Source organism: Talpa europaea, assembly GCF_964194135.1.
Source record: "Talpa europaea genome assembly, chromosome: 16".
NCBI classification, from domain to species: domain Eukaryota; kingdom Metazoa; phylum Chordata; class Mammalia; order Eulipotyphla; family Talpidae; genus Talpa; species Talpa europaea.
Window position 1 is genome coordinate 43,390,083 of NC_140084.1, and position 17,045 is coordinate 43,407,127.

At 52.4% G+C, this 17,045-nt stretch overlaps 1 protein-coding gene across 2 annotated transcripts in view; it reads right to left on the bottom strand.

Moving 5' to 3' along the window:
- GRIK5 (glutamate ionotropic receptor kainate type subunit 5) overlaps positions 1–17,045 on the bottom strand; it is a gene marked incomplete at both ends in the record, with an annotated part of 45,327 nt that overhangs the window by 20,179 nt on the left and 8,103 nt on the right. For both annotated transcript variants that reach the window (XM_084257969.1, XM_084257968.1), the window contains 4 exons: positions 8,077–8,280; positions 15,031–15,138; positions 15,228–15,332; positions 15,658–15,810. In XM_084257969.1, coding sequence (XP_084114095.1) covers positions 8,077–8,280; positions 15,031–15,138; positions 15,228–15,332; positions 15,658–15,810 — 570 coding nt within the window. The remainder of the gene's footprint in view (positions 1–8,076; positions 8,281–15,030; positions 15,139–15,227; positions 15,333–15,657; positions 15,811–17,045) is intronic.

Genomic DNA, 17,045 nt, shown 5'->3' on the forward strand with positions numbered 1-17,045 from the left:
AGCTTGCGATCACCATCAGGACATGCTGTGAGCCATCCCAGTCTGGCCGCCCTCAAAATGAAAAGACTTGTGGGCTGTTTGGTCAGTGGAATGAAGGAGCACATTCAACTTATACTGGGTATAAGTTGCTGCCCAAACTAAAAAAACCACCCAACATCGTGAGGACCAGCCAAGCAGCGCCTCCTCTCCTTCAGCTCTGTTGGGGCCCTGGTCCGGGTTTCTACATTTTAACCTTTCCAGCTTCTTCCCCTGGACCCTCAGCCCCAGGGCAGGGCTGCTTCCTGCAGTGGCTGCCTCCGTGACCCCTGCACTTTCTTTTTCTCATTGGGTTAGCAGCTTCACAGCTCTATGTATGGTCAACAATTCTGTCCAACAATCACTTTCAAGCAGCCGGTGCCCTGTCCCCAGGCTGCCCCTGCCTTGCAGAAGGTTCACTGCCCACCCCCCCACCTCTTACTACAAGCTACTTCCTGCAAGATCTGAGCAGCAGGCAGTGTGGTGGCTGGCGAAATGCTGTGGGGACTATTAAGATCAAGTTGGCTGAAGCCTATATGAGTTGAGGTTGCCCCAGGGTGACAGGAGTTGTGCCCTCCTGGCTTCTAGTGGTCCCCAGGGAGAGGGATGGGGAAAAAAGCATCTGCCAGGTCAGGGGCTTGCCCCAGCTACCCAGGGCCATGCTGAGTTGCTCCAGGAAAGCTACTTCCTCTGGGACAGTGATGGCAATTGCAGTCACCACCTGATTACGTTTGCAATAACTGAGAGTCACTCTCCACGATCCATCTGCCTTCTGCACAGGCCAGCTGAATGGGGACGAGATCACTACCCTGCTTTTTCTAACCATGAATGGTGGCACTCATCTCTGCAATGCCCCCAAAGGATGTAGAATTGGTTTGGGATTACTGTCATGGGAAAGATAGGGAGTTCTAGGGGCTTCCACGGGCTCTTTCTGCCATAACAGCTCTGACTGATGAAGCCATTGTGGGGTTCTGCCAACTGCCATGTATGGCTACTCCAATCACAGAATGTGGAAAAACAGAGGGTGGGTCTGGGGCCCTCTTGGACTCACACGGAGTCTAGCTTGGGCTGAGTCTTCATCTATCACCTGAGTACATATGGTCTACCTGTCAAAGCCGGGAAAATCAAAAGAATTCTCCATCTATAAAAAAAGACAGGGAGTTGTCTAGATGTCTAAAAGCCAATCAGAACTCAGTGCTGAGGAGGAGACTGCAGAGAAAGTGGTTGTCTTTCTGGGAAGCAGTTCTACCACTTAAAATCAAAGCAAAGGGCCTCCCTCTTCCAGCCGGTCATTTGTCCCAGGGAAGCCATCCTAACGAGCCGCAAGGCAGGCAAAGCTCTGGTTATTGTTTATAAGAGCACGAGCAAATAAAAATACCCAGAAACAACGAAATATGAAAAGATGCTTTGTCGACTTACAAAACGGCCATGTGAGGAATAACCCCTTTAACATGCTGTTTGGGTTTAAACAATATTATTTCTTCTGGTCTTTCAGATTTCAAAAAAAATTTTTTTTTAAAGATAGAGAATACCCACTGTTGGCAAGAGTGTGGGAAATTTGACATTCTCGTACACTCTGGGTGGGAATAAAATTTGGTGGAAACTCCTTGAACAGCCATTTGGTGGTAGGGACTTAAAAAAATTTTTACACCCTTTGACCCGGCACGTCCACTTCTTGGAATTTATCCTTCACGAACACACCCACAAACCCGCAGTCCAGCTGATGGTGGCCTTGTCTATTCTAGCATCAACTGGAAACCACCCAAAAATCCACACACTGGGGTGAGCTGAAAAATTCAGGCCAGGGCCACACAGTGAAACCAGGGTGTCTGCACTTGAACTTCTGTCCTCAGATGAGCCTGGGCCAGAGAGACTTTTACTTCCCTAGCAAACTGCTCCCCGCGTGTGGCACCCAGTTCACCTTTCGCCTGGGTGCTCAGACCAGGTCAACCCTGCAGGAGCTCCGGATTCCCTCCTGGGGGCACACCTCATACCCCTGCATCTTTTCTCTTCTGTGCCCACCATCAGCCTGCCAGATGGACAGTTCTGTTTCTACTCCTGCCCTGCTACGGTCAGTTTTCAAGATAGCAGCCTGGGTAGTCATTTTTGGGTAATTTAAAAATTAAATCAAGGCCAGGCATTGTATGACAGAATGCTCAGCCGTAACATGGGACGCGGTGCTCATCCACTCTGCAAAGTGGTCCAATGTCAAACGTGTTACACTGGGCGAAAGCAGCCAGACGCAAAAGGCCACTTACTGGGTGATTCCATTTCTATGAAATGTCCACAATAAGCCAGCCCTTGGAGACAGAGCAGACTGGAGGTTGCCAAGGGCTGGGGGAAGGGGTCTCGGGGAGTAATGCTTAAAGACTATTACTTAGGGTCAAGAAAACATTTTGGAATTAGACAGGGGCTCCAAACTTTTATCGTAATAGCATTGCGAGTATATGAAATGCCACTGAAAAAACACACTTCAAAACGGTGACTTTTACATGAATTTCACTGCAATTAAAAAGGAAAAGGAAAAGGAAAATAGAGCAAGGCAAATTTCCTGCTTAAAACCTTCCACTGCTTTTGCAACAGAGTAAAAATCACACTCACGCCCCCTACCCACAGCCCCGTGACCAGCTCTGCTCTGGAACCTCGCTCCTCACTACCCCTCTCAGCCACAGTCTGCACTGCCCCTTGGGCATGGCTACCTATTTCCACCTCAAGGCTTTACACTTCTGGAAAACTTTCCCCAGGCCCATCCATTCATTCAGCAAGTGTTCATGGAGCACTGGACTGTTGTAGGCACTGGGGAAGTGAGCCCCTTGTCTGTCCCCAGGAAGCCCCCACCTGTCCCCAGGAAACCCCTTCCTAATGGGCTTCTCAAGCCGATTTTCCTGGCCTCCATCATCTTGTCTAAACATCATCTGAGCTATTGAACTCGATTTCTGCCTTCATGGTCCCACTAGGCGACGAGATATTAATATATTTGCTGTCAGTGGCCCCCACTAGCAATTTGGCTCCCGGGAGCCAGGAAGCATGTGTGTCTGTTCTGTGTACTGCTTGTCATAGTGCATGGAGCAGAGCCTGGCACATAGTAGGTGCTCAATAAAAGGTTACTGAATATGTGAATGACTAAATATACGTGTGCTAACAAGGAAAGATGGTCAACATACAAGGGGAAAAAGCGGCTTGCACAAGCATGTGTGACGGGGCACCGTTTATGCAAACCTAGAATGTGTTTTAAGTCCATCTATGCAAGGGCCTCCTTGGTGGCACAAGGTGTTAAGCACCACACTATGAAGCAATCCACAGCCTCTGCAGCATGAGTTCGATCCCCGGCCGGCCAGGAAGGAACCCACATGGCTCAGCAGATCTCTCCTGACTCGCCCGCTGCTCCCCTCAGCAGTGTACTTCAGTCAATCTGCCTGTTCTGTTCCCCACTCTGTCACTGGTGAATCCTCTCACCCCCCGCATCTCAGGCCTGTACCCCAGCTCTTATATGCATAAATAAATAAAATCTTTAGGGAAAAAAAAAAGTCCATCTAGGCAGCCCTGACTTTGCAGGAAATGAGCTGGGGAATCTGCCCCACACCGGTCACAGTGGTCATCTCAGATGTGAGCCCACAGAGGGTTTTATGTCCATGGCTCTTTCTGTGCCTTCCAGTTCCTATCACTTTGTATCACATGTGTAAGCAGAGAAAACAAAGGAATTGCTTTCAATTAAGGAAAATGTTTGATAGCGGGCAGACATGCTTATAATTTTCTATGTGCACACACATATGTATAAACTATTTTTGTACAAAATGGGGTTAGATTCAGTGCAAGTCCTGTTTGATAATCTGAAACACAGTAAAATGTAAAACTTTTTCAAGTCGTCATTCAAAATTCTCTATGTAAGATAAGATGAATTCTGGAAAGCAGGCAATAGGGGTATTCTGTAGTAACAGTCCCCTTCTCTGTGTCTACCTGTGGTTTTTACAGTGCGTGAAAATGAGTGCTTGCTGAATGGGTAGGGACTTGTCATTGCTACGTGTCCTTTGAAAATGCCAACCTAGGACATCCATGCAAGCCCAGCACAAAAGGCTGGATGGATACCGTCAATAGTAAAGCTGAAATCAGCTCCTCCGTGACTATGGACTTGGCTGAAGGAGAACTGTGCTGATGTGTGCCTTCCTTTAGATGGAGAGAACGAGGGGCAGAATTTCTATAGAACCCTGGACTGAATCAGTCAGTAACTGATTAGCACCCCCTGTGTGCAGTGCCCTGTGCTAAGGACACAGAGCTTAGGCAAGGCTCCCGTCCTCAGGGTGAGGGTGCCCCAAATGCAGTGGGCGGCCCTCACCCTGAGGTCCTAGGTCCTGTGCTTCCAATCACATTACCTGCCTGGCCTCGTAACAAGTGTCACCCACGTGCCAGGCAGCAGAGGCTCTTCCACATGTCCCCTCTAACCCCCAAGAAACTCGGTGAGAGGAGATACCATCCCCAATTCAAGAGAGGAAATGGAGAGAAGTTCAAAGAGATGAAGTGGCTTATCAGGGATGGTGTGGCCACGTGGGCACCCAAAGACTGGCTCTCACTGTGTGGTCACTGCTGGTCCTACTTCAGGACGGGGCTCTCGTTGCCTCAGCTGCCAAGGGTGCTGGAGGCTGATGGCATGCCCTGCCCTTGGGGGAGTGAGGGCCACCCCTACTCCAGAGCTGCCTGTGGGGCTGCCCCAGTCATGATGCACAACAGGGGGGCTCCCTCTCCTCCCTTTAAGCCCATTCTTCAACCCCTCACAGGGCTCAGTCTCCAGGGTACCCCAACACCAGTCCTGCCTGCTAGTCTCCACCTTAGAGTCAGCTCCTGGGATCCAGACTTAAGACATCTGCACTGCCCTGGAGGGCCAGGCCAGGGTGCAGACTTCCTCCTGGGGGCCCTGGAGGGGTACAGGTGAAGCAAGCGACACCAGACTTGCATTATAGAAAAATCCTACTGCAATTGGGGGAAATGAGAGGTGAGGTGGCTGTGAGGCGGCATGGCCTGAATTCATGCTACCCGGGGAGAAGGCCAATTCCAGCAGTGGCCACTGGGTGGAATAAATGAACCATAAGTGGAAAGTGGTTCCTGAGCCCCGAGTCTGGCCCAGGTGACTGGCGCGCCAATGCCCTGGGCTGTCTTCCATTTGGAAGTCACTTATCAGCTCTGGGCCAGCCTGTTGGGGTGCCAGCCCTGGCTCTGCCCATCACCAGCCACATAGCCTGGGCTTAGTGCCTTGGTGCCTCATTCTGTCCATTAAGAAAACTGGGCTAGGACCAGTGCCTCCTGGGGGTGGGGGGGTCGTTGGGAGTCAGGGGTTAACACAGTTCAGAAAGTGATCCCTCCAGGATTCCCAAGCACCTGTCCACAAAGGGCACAGGTCTGGGGTCAGACACACCTGGTTGTAGCCCTATGTGTTGGGATCAAGTCCCTTCACCGTGGAGCCCAGGTCTCGCCCCAGGAGGAGGAGATGATCCTCTGGAGTGTCAGAATTAAGCAACATGAGGGCCTCCCTGGTGGCGCAAGGCGCTAAGATGCAATCTATGAAGCTATCCGCAGCCACTGCAGCACAAGTTTGATCCCCCGCCAGGGAGCTACCCACATGGTGCAGCAGACCTCTGCTGTCTTACCCACTGCTCCACTCAGCAGTGTATTTCAGTCATTCCTCCTGTTCTGTTCCCCACTTTGTCTCTGGTGAATCCTTTCACCCCCCACACCTCTGGCTGTATCCCAGTTCTTGGATGCATAGATAATAAATAAAAAAAAAAAAAAAGAATTAAGCAGCACCAGAAAAGTTCTCGGCACAGGGTGTGGAATCAACAAACAGCAGCAGCTGCTTCTGTGAGACTGGCGCTAAGAGTCCGTGTGAGGCTCCACATACGTGGCCATCCCACGGCAGGCAGCTGAGCCTCGGCAAGGCCAAACCCCGCCCATCCTCTGCACTCCCAGCCTGCTCCTCCTCCAGTGTTCTCTCCCTAAATGTCACCGCCATCGCCAGCTGCCTGAGCCAGAATCCGGAGGACGGCCCACGTCCCCCACCCCAGACAGTCACCCAACCCTGACGTTCTCCAGCTCCCTGGCCTCCATCCCCTTTTCTCCCCAAGGTCACCCTGTAGCCTTTGTCCCTATTCCCCCTGCCCCCCAAGATTCCAAACCCTCACTGGAGCTGCCTTAGCACCTTTGGGAGTGGTGCATCCCATGGACCCCCTGCTGAGGGCTAAATTCTTTAACCTGTTCTGTTCTGCTCAGGGCATGGCACAGGGCCTAGTATACAGTAGGCACTCAATAAATGCCAGCTGGCTGGAGAATGGATGCAGGCACATATGTCTCTATGTATTGCCATGTGAATACACAGGAAGGACACTTCCTATGTCAACACCTTTTCAATACGAGGAAGAACACTAACAATGACGGAGAGCACTGGCCGATGGTACTCAAGGCCTTTATCTGGATTAGCTCAATTTGGGCTCAGTCCTACCAGCAAGTCTGACATTACAGGGAGATTAAGGAACTTGTCTAAGGTCACACAGCCAGTGCGCAGCACAGCCAGGCTTCAGACAGTCTCAGGGTCCCAATGCCAGCAACACAGCAGAAAAGCCCGCTGGGCCCCACTACAGCAAATCCCCAGGCCCATCCGAAGGGTGGGGCCAGAGGCACAGGGGTTTCCTTGTCTGAGGGAGACCAAGATGCCAGAGCCCCAGGGAACCCTTTCCTCTGCCTCCACTGAGCAGTTCTGCTTTGGTTCAGGGTTCTGAGGGCACCTTCATGGGAAAAAAGGTTCTGCTTTCAAAACAACTTTTGAAAATCAGCACCCTAAGGATGAAAGTCCTTGTCAAATGAAGTGGCCTTCTGGAGTCTAGCCTAGTGACATTCAGGGGTTTGGGCCAAGTGGATTTGGGGATGGGAGGGCCAGGAGGGTGAGGATCACCAGTGCCCTCAGCAAATCCAAAGTCAGGGCTACCCTGAGAGTCTGTGGCCACAGCTCCCTGCTCTGCACACCTGCCTCAGGTATGTCCTCAGCCAGGCACAGTCCTACCTCCAGGCATTTGCCCACATGGGTTCTCATACCCGGAATAAAAAGGGGGTTACATATCAGCCCCCCTCTCTGACAAGCAGTGCGTGGGGAGCTTGTCCCTGCTCTCTGTAACCCTCACCACTGACCTGCAGGGTGTTATCATCCCCATCTTAGAAAGTGCAACACTGAGGTTCAGGAGAGAAATGACTTATCAGAGGATTCAAAAAGGTTGGTCTGACTGCAAAATATCTTTTGTCACACCCTATCCCCCAGGCCCCTGCCTCTCTCCCTCCTTCCCTTCACCCATCTCCTGCCCATAGTGGGCACAGTGTCCAGCAAGCTCTTCCATGAATCACTCTCTCTCTCACCCCTACCTTTGTAAATAGTGCTTCCTCTAATCTAAACACATTCCCCTCCTCCCATGCCTCCTTCACCTTGCTGACTCCTTCACACTCCTTGGGAATCACCCCGGGGGTTACCTCTTCTGGAAAACCCTCCTTGGATGCCTGGCCGGGTCAGGAGCCTCTGGGTCCCATCTCGCCACCCCATGGCTCTATCCTGGAGGCATGTGCTTTTCGGCAACATGAGGGGACCCTGAGCTCTCCGGGGCAAGGGCTGGATCTACTGTGCTCACCACTATCGCCCATGAATGAGTAACAGGCCACCTCTGTGACCTCGACTGCCAGGGTTCCTAGCAGGTGCTGGCAGAGTGCTTCCATGGGGCGCGAACCCGGCCCTGGAGCCCTAGTCCTGTCTCCCAGTGGAAGCCCCTCTTGACCCCCTCAGCCTCTGTGCAATCCCCTCTCCAAGTTCCATTCTTTGAGCACTGACTGAGACAAAGTGGCGTGAGGGGAGCACATGGCATAGGCAGTGACCCCTCACCTGTCATCCCAGTGCCCAGCCCGGGAGCTCGCCAGCACAACAGGCCGTCCGTGTGGTTGACGTAGGAACCCTCATCCCACCTTTGTTATGTGCTAGGTTGGCCCTGGGGCTCCCGTGGCTGCCCTCCCAGGCCGCCCCACCCTGGCCCGCCGTACCCGGTTGATGAGCTCGCCCACCATGCCCGTCCAGGAGCCGTTGGGCTCAGGCGCTCCATACAGCCCGTCCTCCACCAAGCGCAGGCGGTAGCGGAAGCGGAGCAGCTCGGCCAGCTCCCGCAGCATGTCCACACAGAAGCCCTCAAAGCGCTCGTTCCCAGACAGGGATTGGAAGTTGGGTCTGCGCATGACGTACGGGTTCTCCTGGGGAAGCAGGAGAGGAGAGGTGTGAGAACCTGAGCGCTGGGGGCTGGGTTGGGGATCCCCCAGGCCAGACCAGGCAGCTAGTTCAAAACCAGCTTGCAGACCAGGGCTGTTTTCATCTCCACCAGCCAAGCTGATGCTTGCTGTCTCAAGCTCAAGGCTTACGAGGGAGGCAAGCAACTTGAGATTGAATCAGACGGGATGGAGCCTGGGTCCAACTGGAATGCAGGCTTTCAAAGTGTTGGCTATGACCCAGTTAAAAGTTACAATGGTGGGGCCTCCCCTGGTGGAGCAGCAGTTGAGCGCTGGGCTGCGAGGCTGTCCGCAGCCTCTGTAGCACCGGTTCATTCTCCAGCTGCCAGAGAGGGTCCCACACAAAAAAAAAAAGTTACATTGGACTTTGCAACCCAAGTAACCAGACTTGGTTCTACAAATCAGTCCTAACCCTTATCCCCATGGGCAACACACCCTGACACTGTCTGTCCTGCTCTATTTCACTTTTTTATACAACCAGTAGCAAACTGACATCATGAACTACCAAAGGATCAAGAGGGCCTCCCCACCAGCACTGAGCTCTGGCCCAAGGTGACGCAGCCTAAGAGGCCAGCTGTGCCAGCGTTGAAAACCTGGAAGCCAAGGCTGGTAAAATGTCCTGATTATAAAGACTAGCTTCAAATACCTTAAAAAAAAAAAAAAAATGCTTGAGGGTTAAACAAACACCTGACAGCAATCTCTGGCCTACAAAAGGTTTATGCTTATTTCTGAAGGGTGCCAGACAATTTTACTTTTGTACTGAATAAGCACAAAAGCAGAGAGAATGTTCCAGGTGCATGAAGATGATGGTAACGAGAGAAACTTACCCTGACATAGTTATTGTCTAAACAATTGTTTATGTAGTCTCTCTGGACTTTGGAGAGGAATTAGGACCTGGGACAGAGTCAGAAGAGCTTTGGCAAAAGTATCCACAATGGCTCTACTTACTGAGCTTCCTTCAGGTATCAGCCCCTGCATGTGGATCACTCATTCCTCAGTGACCTTATTCAAGAGGCACCATTAGACAACTCACTTCACAGAAGTGGAAGCTGAGGCTTGCGGTGGTATGTTATACAGCACTAAGCACTGTGAGGCTGGGCCTACAGATTCCCAGACCTCATATGCCCCACAGCACAGGGGGGAAGGGTAGGAGGGAAGTCAGTGCTTCTCTCTACCAAGCTGCCTTTCCAAATCCCAAACTGTGGAACTGGGAGTAGGAATGTGAGATAATACTAATAATAGCAGCGGCAGCTAGCTGTGTGACAGCTATTCTGTCAGCGTGGGAGGTCGGTATTATTACTTCTGTTTTAGAGATGAGGACACTAAGGTCCTGAGAAGAGAAGTAGTAAGTGGTTGAGATGGACATGTTGGTCTGAGGTCAAAGCTCTGCCCTTACATACTGTGCTAGATTGAACTCAAGTGGACGGAATCATAGAGGGGCCTGGGCGAAGTTAGAAGCCAGACTCAGAGACGGGGACCTAGCCTGAGTATCAGAACTGGAGGATCAGAAGGATGCCCTGGACGGACACCAGTGCTGGGCACCAATCCACTGCACAGCACTCCTAACGTGAGGAGCTGAAGCCCAGAGAGCCAGTGTCTTGTCTGCAACTGCAGCGCTGAAGCAGGGCAGTGGGAAAGGGAGATGGGGGGGCAGAACTGGGATTCAAAATCTAGTTGCCATGTGCTCCAAGGCTCCTGCCCCAGGCTGATCTCCACACTTAAGACTGAGACAGTTGGGTTGTGGATTAGGATTCAAGGCCTCAAGGTCAGGGTTTAAATTCATGGAGCCAGAAGCAGGGGCTGGGGCCTGTGAATAGAATTCAACAACAGAAAACTGAACTAGGATTTAAAGGGGCCCCCGGGGCCTCCCCGGTGGTGCAGTGGTTGAGCGCTGGGTTGCGAAGCTGCCTGCAGCCTCTGCAGTGCGGGTTGGATCCCAGGCTGCTCCCCGGCCACCGGAGGAGAGTCCCACATGGCTCGCAGACCTCTCCTGCCACCCGCTGCTCCCCTCAGCAGTGTACTTCGGTCCTTCTGCCTGCTCTGCTCCTGCTCTGGCTCTGGTGAATTCTCTCACCCTCCCGCACTTCTGACTGTACCCAGTGCTTGTATAAATAAATAAATAAAATAAAATAAACAAAAAATAAATCTTTAAAATAAATAAATAAATAAAGGGGCCCTGGACCACCAGAAACAAGGCTCTGACTTTCTGTTTTGTTTTTGATTAAAGATCCAAGGCTCTAATCCAGGGTTTTCAGAGTTGTTCCAAGAGATTCTCCGCAGAAGCATCGCAGACGGAAAGCAACACTGCTGAGGCTGAGTCTAAGAATATGGCCGGTGGCCAGCCATGCACCTGTACACAGAAACGCAGAATTGAGAGTTGCACAATGAGGCTCATCTCGGGAACAAAGACTGAAATGGTTGAAATTAGGTTAATGTGGGACAGGTTAAAAAGATTATTGATGTCATAGAAGAATCCCAGGCAACAACTAAAATAAGTTCTATCAGATATATTAAGAGGGGGAAAAAAAAAGCAAGCTACAGAACAACTTGTATAATATGCCACTCTTTGTGAGGGAGAGAGTGGGGATGTGATTTTAAGTGCATAGATGTTTCTGGAAGAATGTGGCCAGGGAGAGGGGGTGGTGGTGGTGGTGGAAATGAAAGACAAGAGAGGGAAGAAGACTGATTTTTCACTCCTTTCCCCCAATGTATCTTAATTCTATTTTATGTAGGTCTGTGTTAACTTCTGTTCCCCCTCCCAGTTTAATATTAAATTTGGAAGTCTGATCTTTAAACATATATGAAAATGCAAAAGGTCAAGAAGAGCCAAAGCAATCCTCCAGAACATGAAAACTGAAGGAGTTACCTTACCAGACACGAACAGTTAATTTAAAGCTTGGTATTTAAGGCAATGTGGTATCAGAAGAAAGAAAGACAACAAAATGGAGAGTCTGGAAACCCACACACAAATGGATACTTGATTTATAATAAAAGTAAGATGGTGGAGATAAGGGAAAGAATGAGCCTTTTAATAAAGGATGCTGTTCAATTCAACATCCAGAGGGAAAAACGTAACCTGACCTCCCTCCTTATATGATACACAGAAATCAATTCCAGATGACTCTTAGACCTAACTATAAAAGGTACAATCATTAAGTTCTTAATAAACAAGTAGGTGAGGGGCCTCCCTGGTGGCACAAGGGGTTAAGCATCAGCACTATTCATTTATGCATACAAGAACTGGGGTACAGGCCAGAGGTGTGGGGGGTGAGAGGATTCACCAGAGACAGAGTGGGGAACAGAACAGGAGGACTGACCAAAATACGCTACTGAGGGGAGCAGCGGGAGAGTTAGGAGAGGTCTGCTGCGCCATGTGGGTAGCTCCCTGGCCGGGGCTCAAACTCGTGCTGCAGTAGCTGGGGACAGCCTCACAAGTTGCATCTTAACCCCTTGCGCCACCGGGGAGGCCCCCCAAAGATGTTTCTAAATGGCCAATAAACACCAAAAAAAGTGGCCAACTTCCCTGATCAGTGAGGAACATACACGGAAGGTACTTTATTCGCCGCTGGCAAAAAGGAGGAGCAAGTGGAATTCCCACTGAAACATGGCTGGTGGGAATGAAAAGTGCTACGAGGTCTCCCTGGTGACACAAGGGGTTAAAGTCTCAGCACTATGAAGCTATCGGCAGCCACTATAGCATGAGTGTGATCCCCGGCCAGGGAGCTATCCACACGGCACAGCAGACCTCTCCTGTCTCACCCGCTGCTCCCCTCAGCAGTGTATTTCAGTAGATTTGCCTGTTCTGCTCCCCACTCTGTCTCTGGTGAATCCTCTCACCTCCTGCACCTCTGGTCTGTACCCCAGTTCTTGTATGTATAAATAAATAAAATAAATCTTTAAAAAGAAAAACGTTAGGGCCACTCTGGGTAACTCTGCTAGGATCTAGGCAAGTTGAACAGGAGTGGTAATTCCATTCCTGGGCCCAGCACTCGACAGAAGTGCCGTAGGTGTTCACCAAAAGGCACGTAGTAGAATGTTCATGGCAGGACTGCTCGTGAGAACAAAAAAAAAAAAAAAAGAACTAGAGACGACCCAAATGTGCATCTACACTCGATGGGGAGGCACACCACGGTAGTCACAGAACACACAGCAACAAGGCGAAACTACTTCAGGGAGGAATCTCACAAATATGTTAAACAGAAGCAGCTAGACAGGAGCAGAACAAGAGGAGGATGCCAGCAGCGTGAAGTTCAAGGGGTCTAGGTGGGGTTGCTCTTGGGGGGGTTGTAAAGACTAGAAGGGACCCAGGAGGGCTCAGGGAGAGAGGCTGGTTCTGTAGGTGGAAATTCAGTGAAGCGGTACTTCGGATATGACCAGTGTGTTTGAGACTTTTATCAAGGATGCAGAGTCAGAAGAGAAGGGAAGGCTCTCCCAGGCTCCCGGGGCACAGCCAGGATGCTTCATTATCTCAATCCTCCCATAGCCCTTCAAGAAGGGGCTTATCAGACCCTTTTTACAGACGAAGGCATGGAAACCGCACAGCTAGACGATCTGACGTGGCAGGGAACAAGACCAGGAACAAGGTCTGTCTGACCAAGAAGCAGGAATGAATGAGGAAATCCTGGGGACCAACAGAGTCCTGGAAAAATCTGGATGGGGTGGAGCCCTGCAGCACATCTCCTTGGCCTTTTTTGCATCTCCACCTGCCCTGTGGTGCCACTCCCTGCTCCAAATTGGTGAGTCCCACCCAGGTACATCCCCACCTCCACCCCAAGCCAGAGCTCCTCTTGCTTCTCAACTTCCAACAGCCCTAGCCTCCCTTGCCTCTTCCCCACAGCCCTAGCCCAGCACAGGCTCGTCCTGTCCCCACATTGGGGCCATCTCCTCCACAGCTGCTGCCTTCCTCGGCAAACATATCAGTTTTTCTGACATTCAGAACCAGTCCTTTCTGCTTCACTCTCTCCAAAATGAAGGGGTTAAAGGGACTCTTTCCGAGACCCTTCCCCTCCTGCTGCCTGGCCCTCTGTTAGACCCTCAGTGCCACTCAAGACTGGGGGAACCACGAGATCCCCTAGGACTACTCCTGGGATTCTAGAATTTGTGTAAGGTCTGTTACATGGCAGTTTTGGTAAATACTTGTGGAATGAATGAATGAATCCATCAGAAGAACAAATGTCAGGGAGAAACAACACTGGCTTCTGGGCTTTGGGGAAAATGAAGGACAAGTGTGTGGCTTGACTCTCCTGACACCCCCTCCTTGATCTCCGCCCCTACTCCCCACCAAGGACTCCATTTCCTCAGCCTCAAGAAGCCTCTGGGACCGCTCACACTCCGAAAGCACACAGGCACTGGCTTCTCCCAGCAGCCCGGCCTGGCCCTCAGGGTCCTGGGAGAAGATATTACCAAGTGTCTGGTTTCCTGTCTGCAGGCCATCTGTGCCTCCCCAGCAGGTTCATGGCCCTCATCCAGAGGGACTCAAGGTCCACTTTAGGTCAGGAGTTCCCTAGGAATCGGCTCTGCTTTGGGGAGCCTCTCACATCCTGTGGAACCCTGTGGTCGTCCTCTCCACGCCCACTGCTATTAGCAGCAAGCTCACAGTTGCTCAGGGCTCCCAGCGACCAACAGTGGATGCCTGGGGCCAGGGACTCGGCAGCTAGCTGAGCTTGGCTGCTGGTGTGGAGGCATCCAGGACCCACGTGTCAGAGCCTCCTGCTCACAGGTGCCCTACGTATAGCCCCGCCCTGACCTCCAGGAGACCCTCTGTGCTTGGGGAAGGCAGCAGGGTACAGATGAGAGGGCCTAGGCCCCAAGTCTGATGCTCAATTCCTGCATATTCAAGTGTGACATCTTTCCTTACCTTCAAAAGGAGAAAAATCTGACTAACTGCCTGGAGCAGCTGAGAGGTATAAAGAGTGACACTGGCAAAGGCCCTAGCACAGAGCAGACATCTGGATGTCTGCTGGTACAGAACAAGTATCCAGAGAGACGCGAAGGCCCCTCTGTGATCTGGCAAAATGTAGGAGTGGCACCCCCAGGAGATATCAGGCGCTGCCCTTGACCGGAGCTCAGAAAAGAGAGCACTGGGGGTTCAAAGGACAGAGGCTAAGACTCAACCTGGAGGCTCAGAGATGCAGCTTCCATCAGGGCTATGTGATCCCGGGCAAGTCGCTTCACCTCTCTGAGTCTTGGTTTCCTTATCATTTTTTTTTTTGTGGGACCCTCGCCGGTGGCCGGGGAACGAACCAGCACTGCAGAGGCTGCGGGCAGCCTCGCAGCCCAGTGCTCAACTGCTGCGCCACCAGGGGAGGCCCTTGGTTTCCTTATCTTCAATATGGAAATTAAATTCGTTGTCAGGTGCCAACACACAGAGTTGGCACATGTAACGAAACATCCACTCTTAGCAATGGTGATGAACAGGGACCTAACAGCCAGCCACTGCGTGAGGGAGGCGCAGGACATGCTCCTACCGGCCGCCCAGTGATTCCCATCTTATACGTATGCCACGTCCACAAGTTGGCAGAGCCCGGGCTGGGCCTGGGCCTGAGGGCAGTCTGTGCAACGATTAGGATGCTGACACCTTGTTCACAACTGGTAGGTGGGGGCACGGGTCACAACCTGGCTGTTCAGCCGAGACCACCCTCCTCATTAGAACGGGGCCAAGATACCCCTCAGGAAAGGCCCCTTCAATGACCCCTCAGCTCCCCATGGGTCACTCACCAGGATGGTTGTGACCACCAGTGTCTTGTTGGCCAGGGTCTGCGACAGGTTGATGTCCAGAGTGGTAGCGTTCATGGCCAGGGTGCGGTTAGAATACCACACCCCAATCTGGGGTAAAGAGAGTGCCGTCAGCCCTCAGGGCCCTGCCCCACGGCCCACCCCCACGGTCAGCCTCTGCCTTTTCCTGGACAGCTCACCTCGCGGTGGCCCTGCCGGGACTTCTCCAGGATGCGCAGGGTATAGTTGGTCCTCTGCCCTTTGCTGTTGAACTCGACCCGCCCGGTCAGCCCATCATACTCTACCTAGCAGGGTGGGAGGTGGGCAGAGGGAGGGGTGGCAGGGGCCCAGGGGAAGGAGGCAGAGGCGGAGGGGATGAGAGAGAGGGAGAGGGGCCAGGAAGGACCACAGTTAAAGAGGGGAGGTGCGACAAAGCCGTGGAAGGGGCAGCATAGACAGGGAGGAGGGAGCAGGAGGAGAAAGAGCAGAGAGGAGGAAGCCGAGAAACATGGGAAGCAGCGGGGGCAGTTGGAAGAGGGAGGAAAGAGCAGAGGGGCCGCAGAGTGGACACAGTGAGTGCCCCCAGAAAGGGCTATCCCACCCCCTCTGCCCTGCCCGCTCCCGGCTCACCATGCGCAGGTAGTTCATGAGGCTGGTCCCATGGGGCCAAATGTTGGCCGAGGTACAGGCCAGTGGCTTCACGCCGATCTCCTGGCTGCGGTTCAGCTCCCGAACGGCGCTCACCACCACGTGCACGGCGTCAAACATCAGGGCAGCCGACAGCTGGGGTGGGGACCCGAGGGGGGCGCGAGATGGCAAAGAGGCAGCCGAGTCAGGGGAGCCCCAAATCACTACTCCTAAGCCCTCTGACATTTCCTCTACAAAGTTTTGCAGATCAAGGACTTTGTAGATCAAGGACCAGGAGGGTCCTTGGCTGGGGAACATGGACAACAGGTAGGGGGTGTGCAGCTATCCCCCACTCCGTGGTCACGTGTCTCTTTGGAGAAGGACATGACTGAAAGGGTATCCCTGGAAGGCCAGCAGTGTCACCTCATCCTGGGGGGTGGAACCTAGGAAGCTAGTTATGCATGACTGATGCAGATGGGGAGGAGCCACAGCCCCAAGCGGCTACGGGCACTTTTATGTGGGTGGGTTTGGACTCAGGTGTCTGCCATCTCTGCACAGGGTCGATGTGGAGTCTGGGAGGTAGAGACCAGCCTGGGGGACCAGCCAGACCATTGTGAGACCAGCCTGGAGGAGCAGGTGGCTCAGAGCTGGAAGGCCAGGTGCCCACCTCTCAACCTTGCTTTCCTCCCCTGTGAACTGAGGGTAACAGGAAACTGCCTGTGAATGCCTGGGGAGGGATCAAGCAGACAATGTTCATAGAAGCCTACAGCAGCACCCGTTCCCTCATCACCAAATCATTGCTCAAATGTCCACTCGGTTATAAAACCCCAGAATATAAGAAGTGGTAAACTGGGGATGTCCCTGGTGGCAGAGGGGTTAAAGACAGCGCTATCAAGCTATCGCCAGTCACTGCAGCATGAGTTTGATCCCCGGCCAGGGAGCTACCCTCATGGCACAGCAGACCTCTCCTGTCTCATCCCCTGCTCCCCTCAGCAGTGTATTTCAGTAGATTCTCCTGTTCTGTTCCCTACTCTGTCACTGGTGAATCTTCTCACTGCCCCCACCTCTGGCCTGTACCCCAGTTCTTTCACACAAAAATAAATAAATCTTTTAAAAAATGTGGGTCACTCCCCAACATAAAGCCCCCTTCCCATGGTGAGTGCTCCACTCCCCACAGGCTGTGCCTGAGATGCTGGTGTCTGTGCGCACATGTCTGTGTCTTGGCTGCAGGAGTGTGAGGTTTGAGAGTGAACTGTGTAGGTAGGTGCGGCCATGCGCACAGATGTGCCTGACGGGGTGTGGGTGTGCATCCCAGCAGTGTGACTCTGTGCTTCTTGTTGGTGTGCATCCTGGGGAGTGTCTTGGTGACTTGGTACATGACTAGGTGTCTG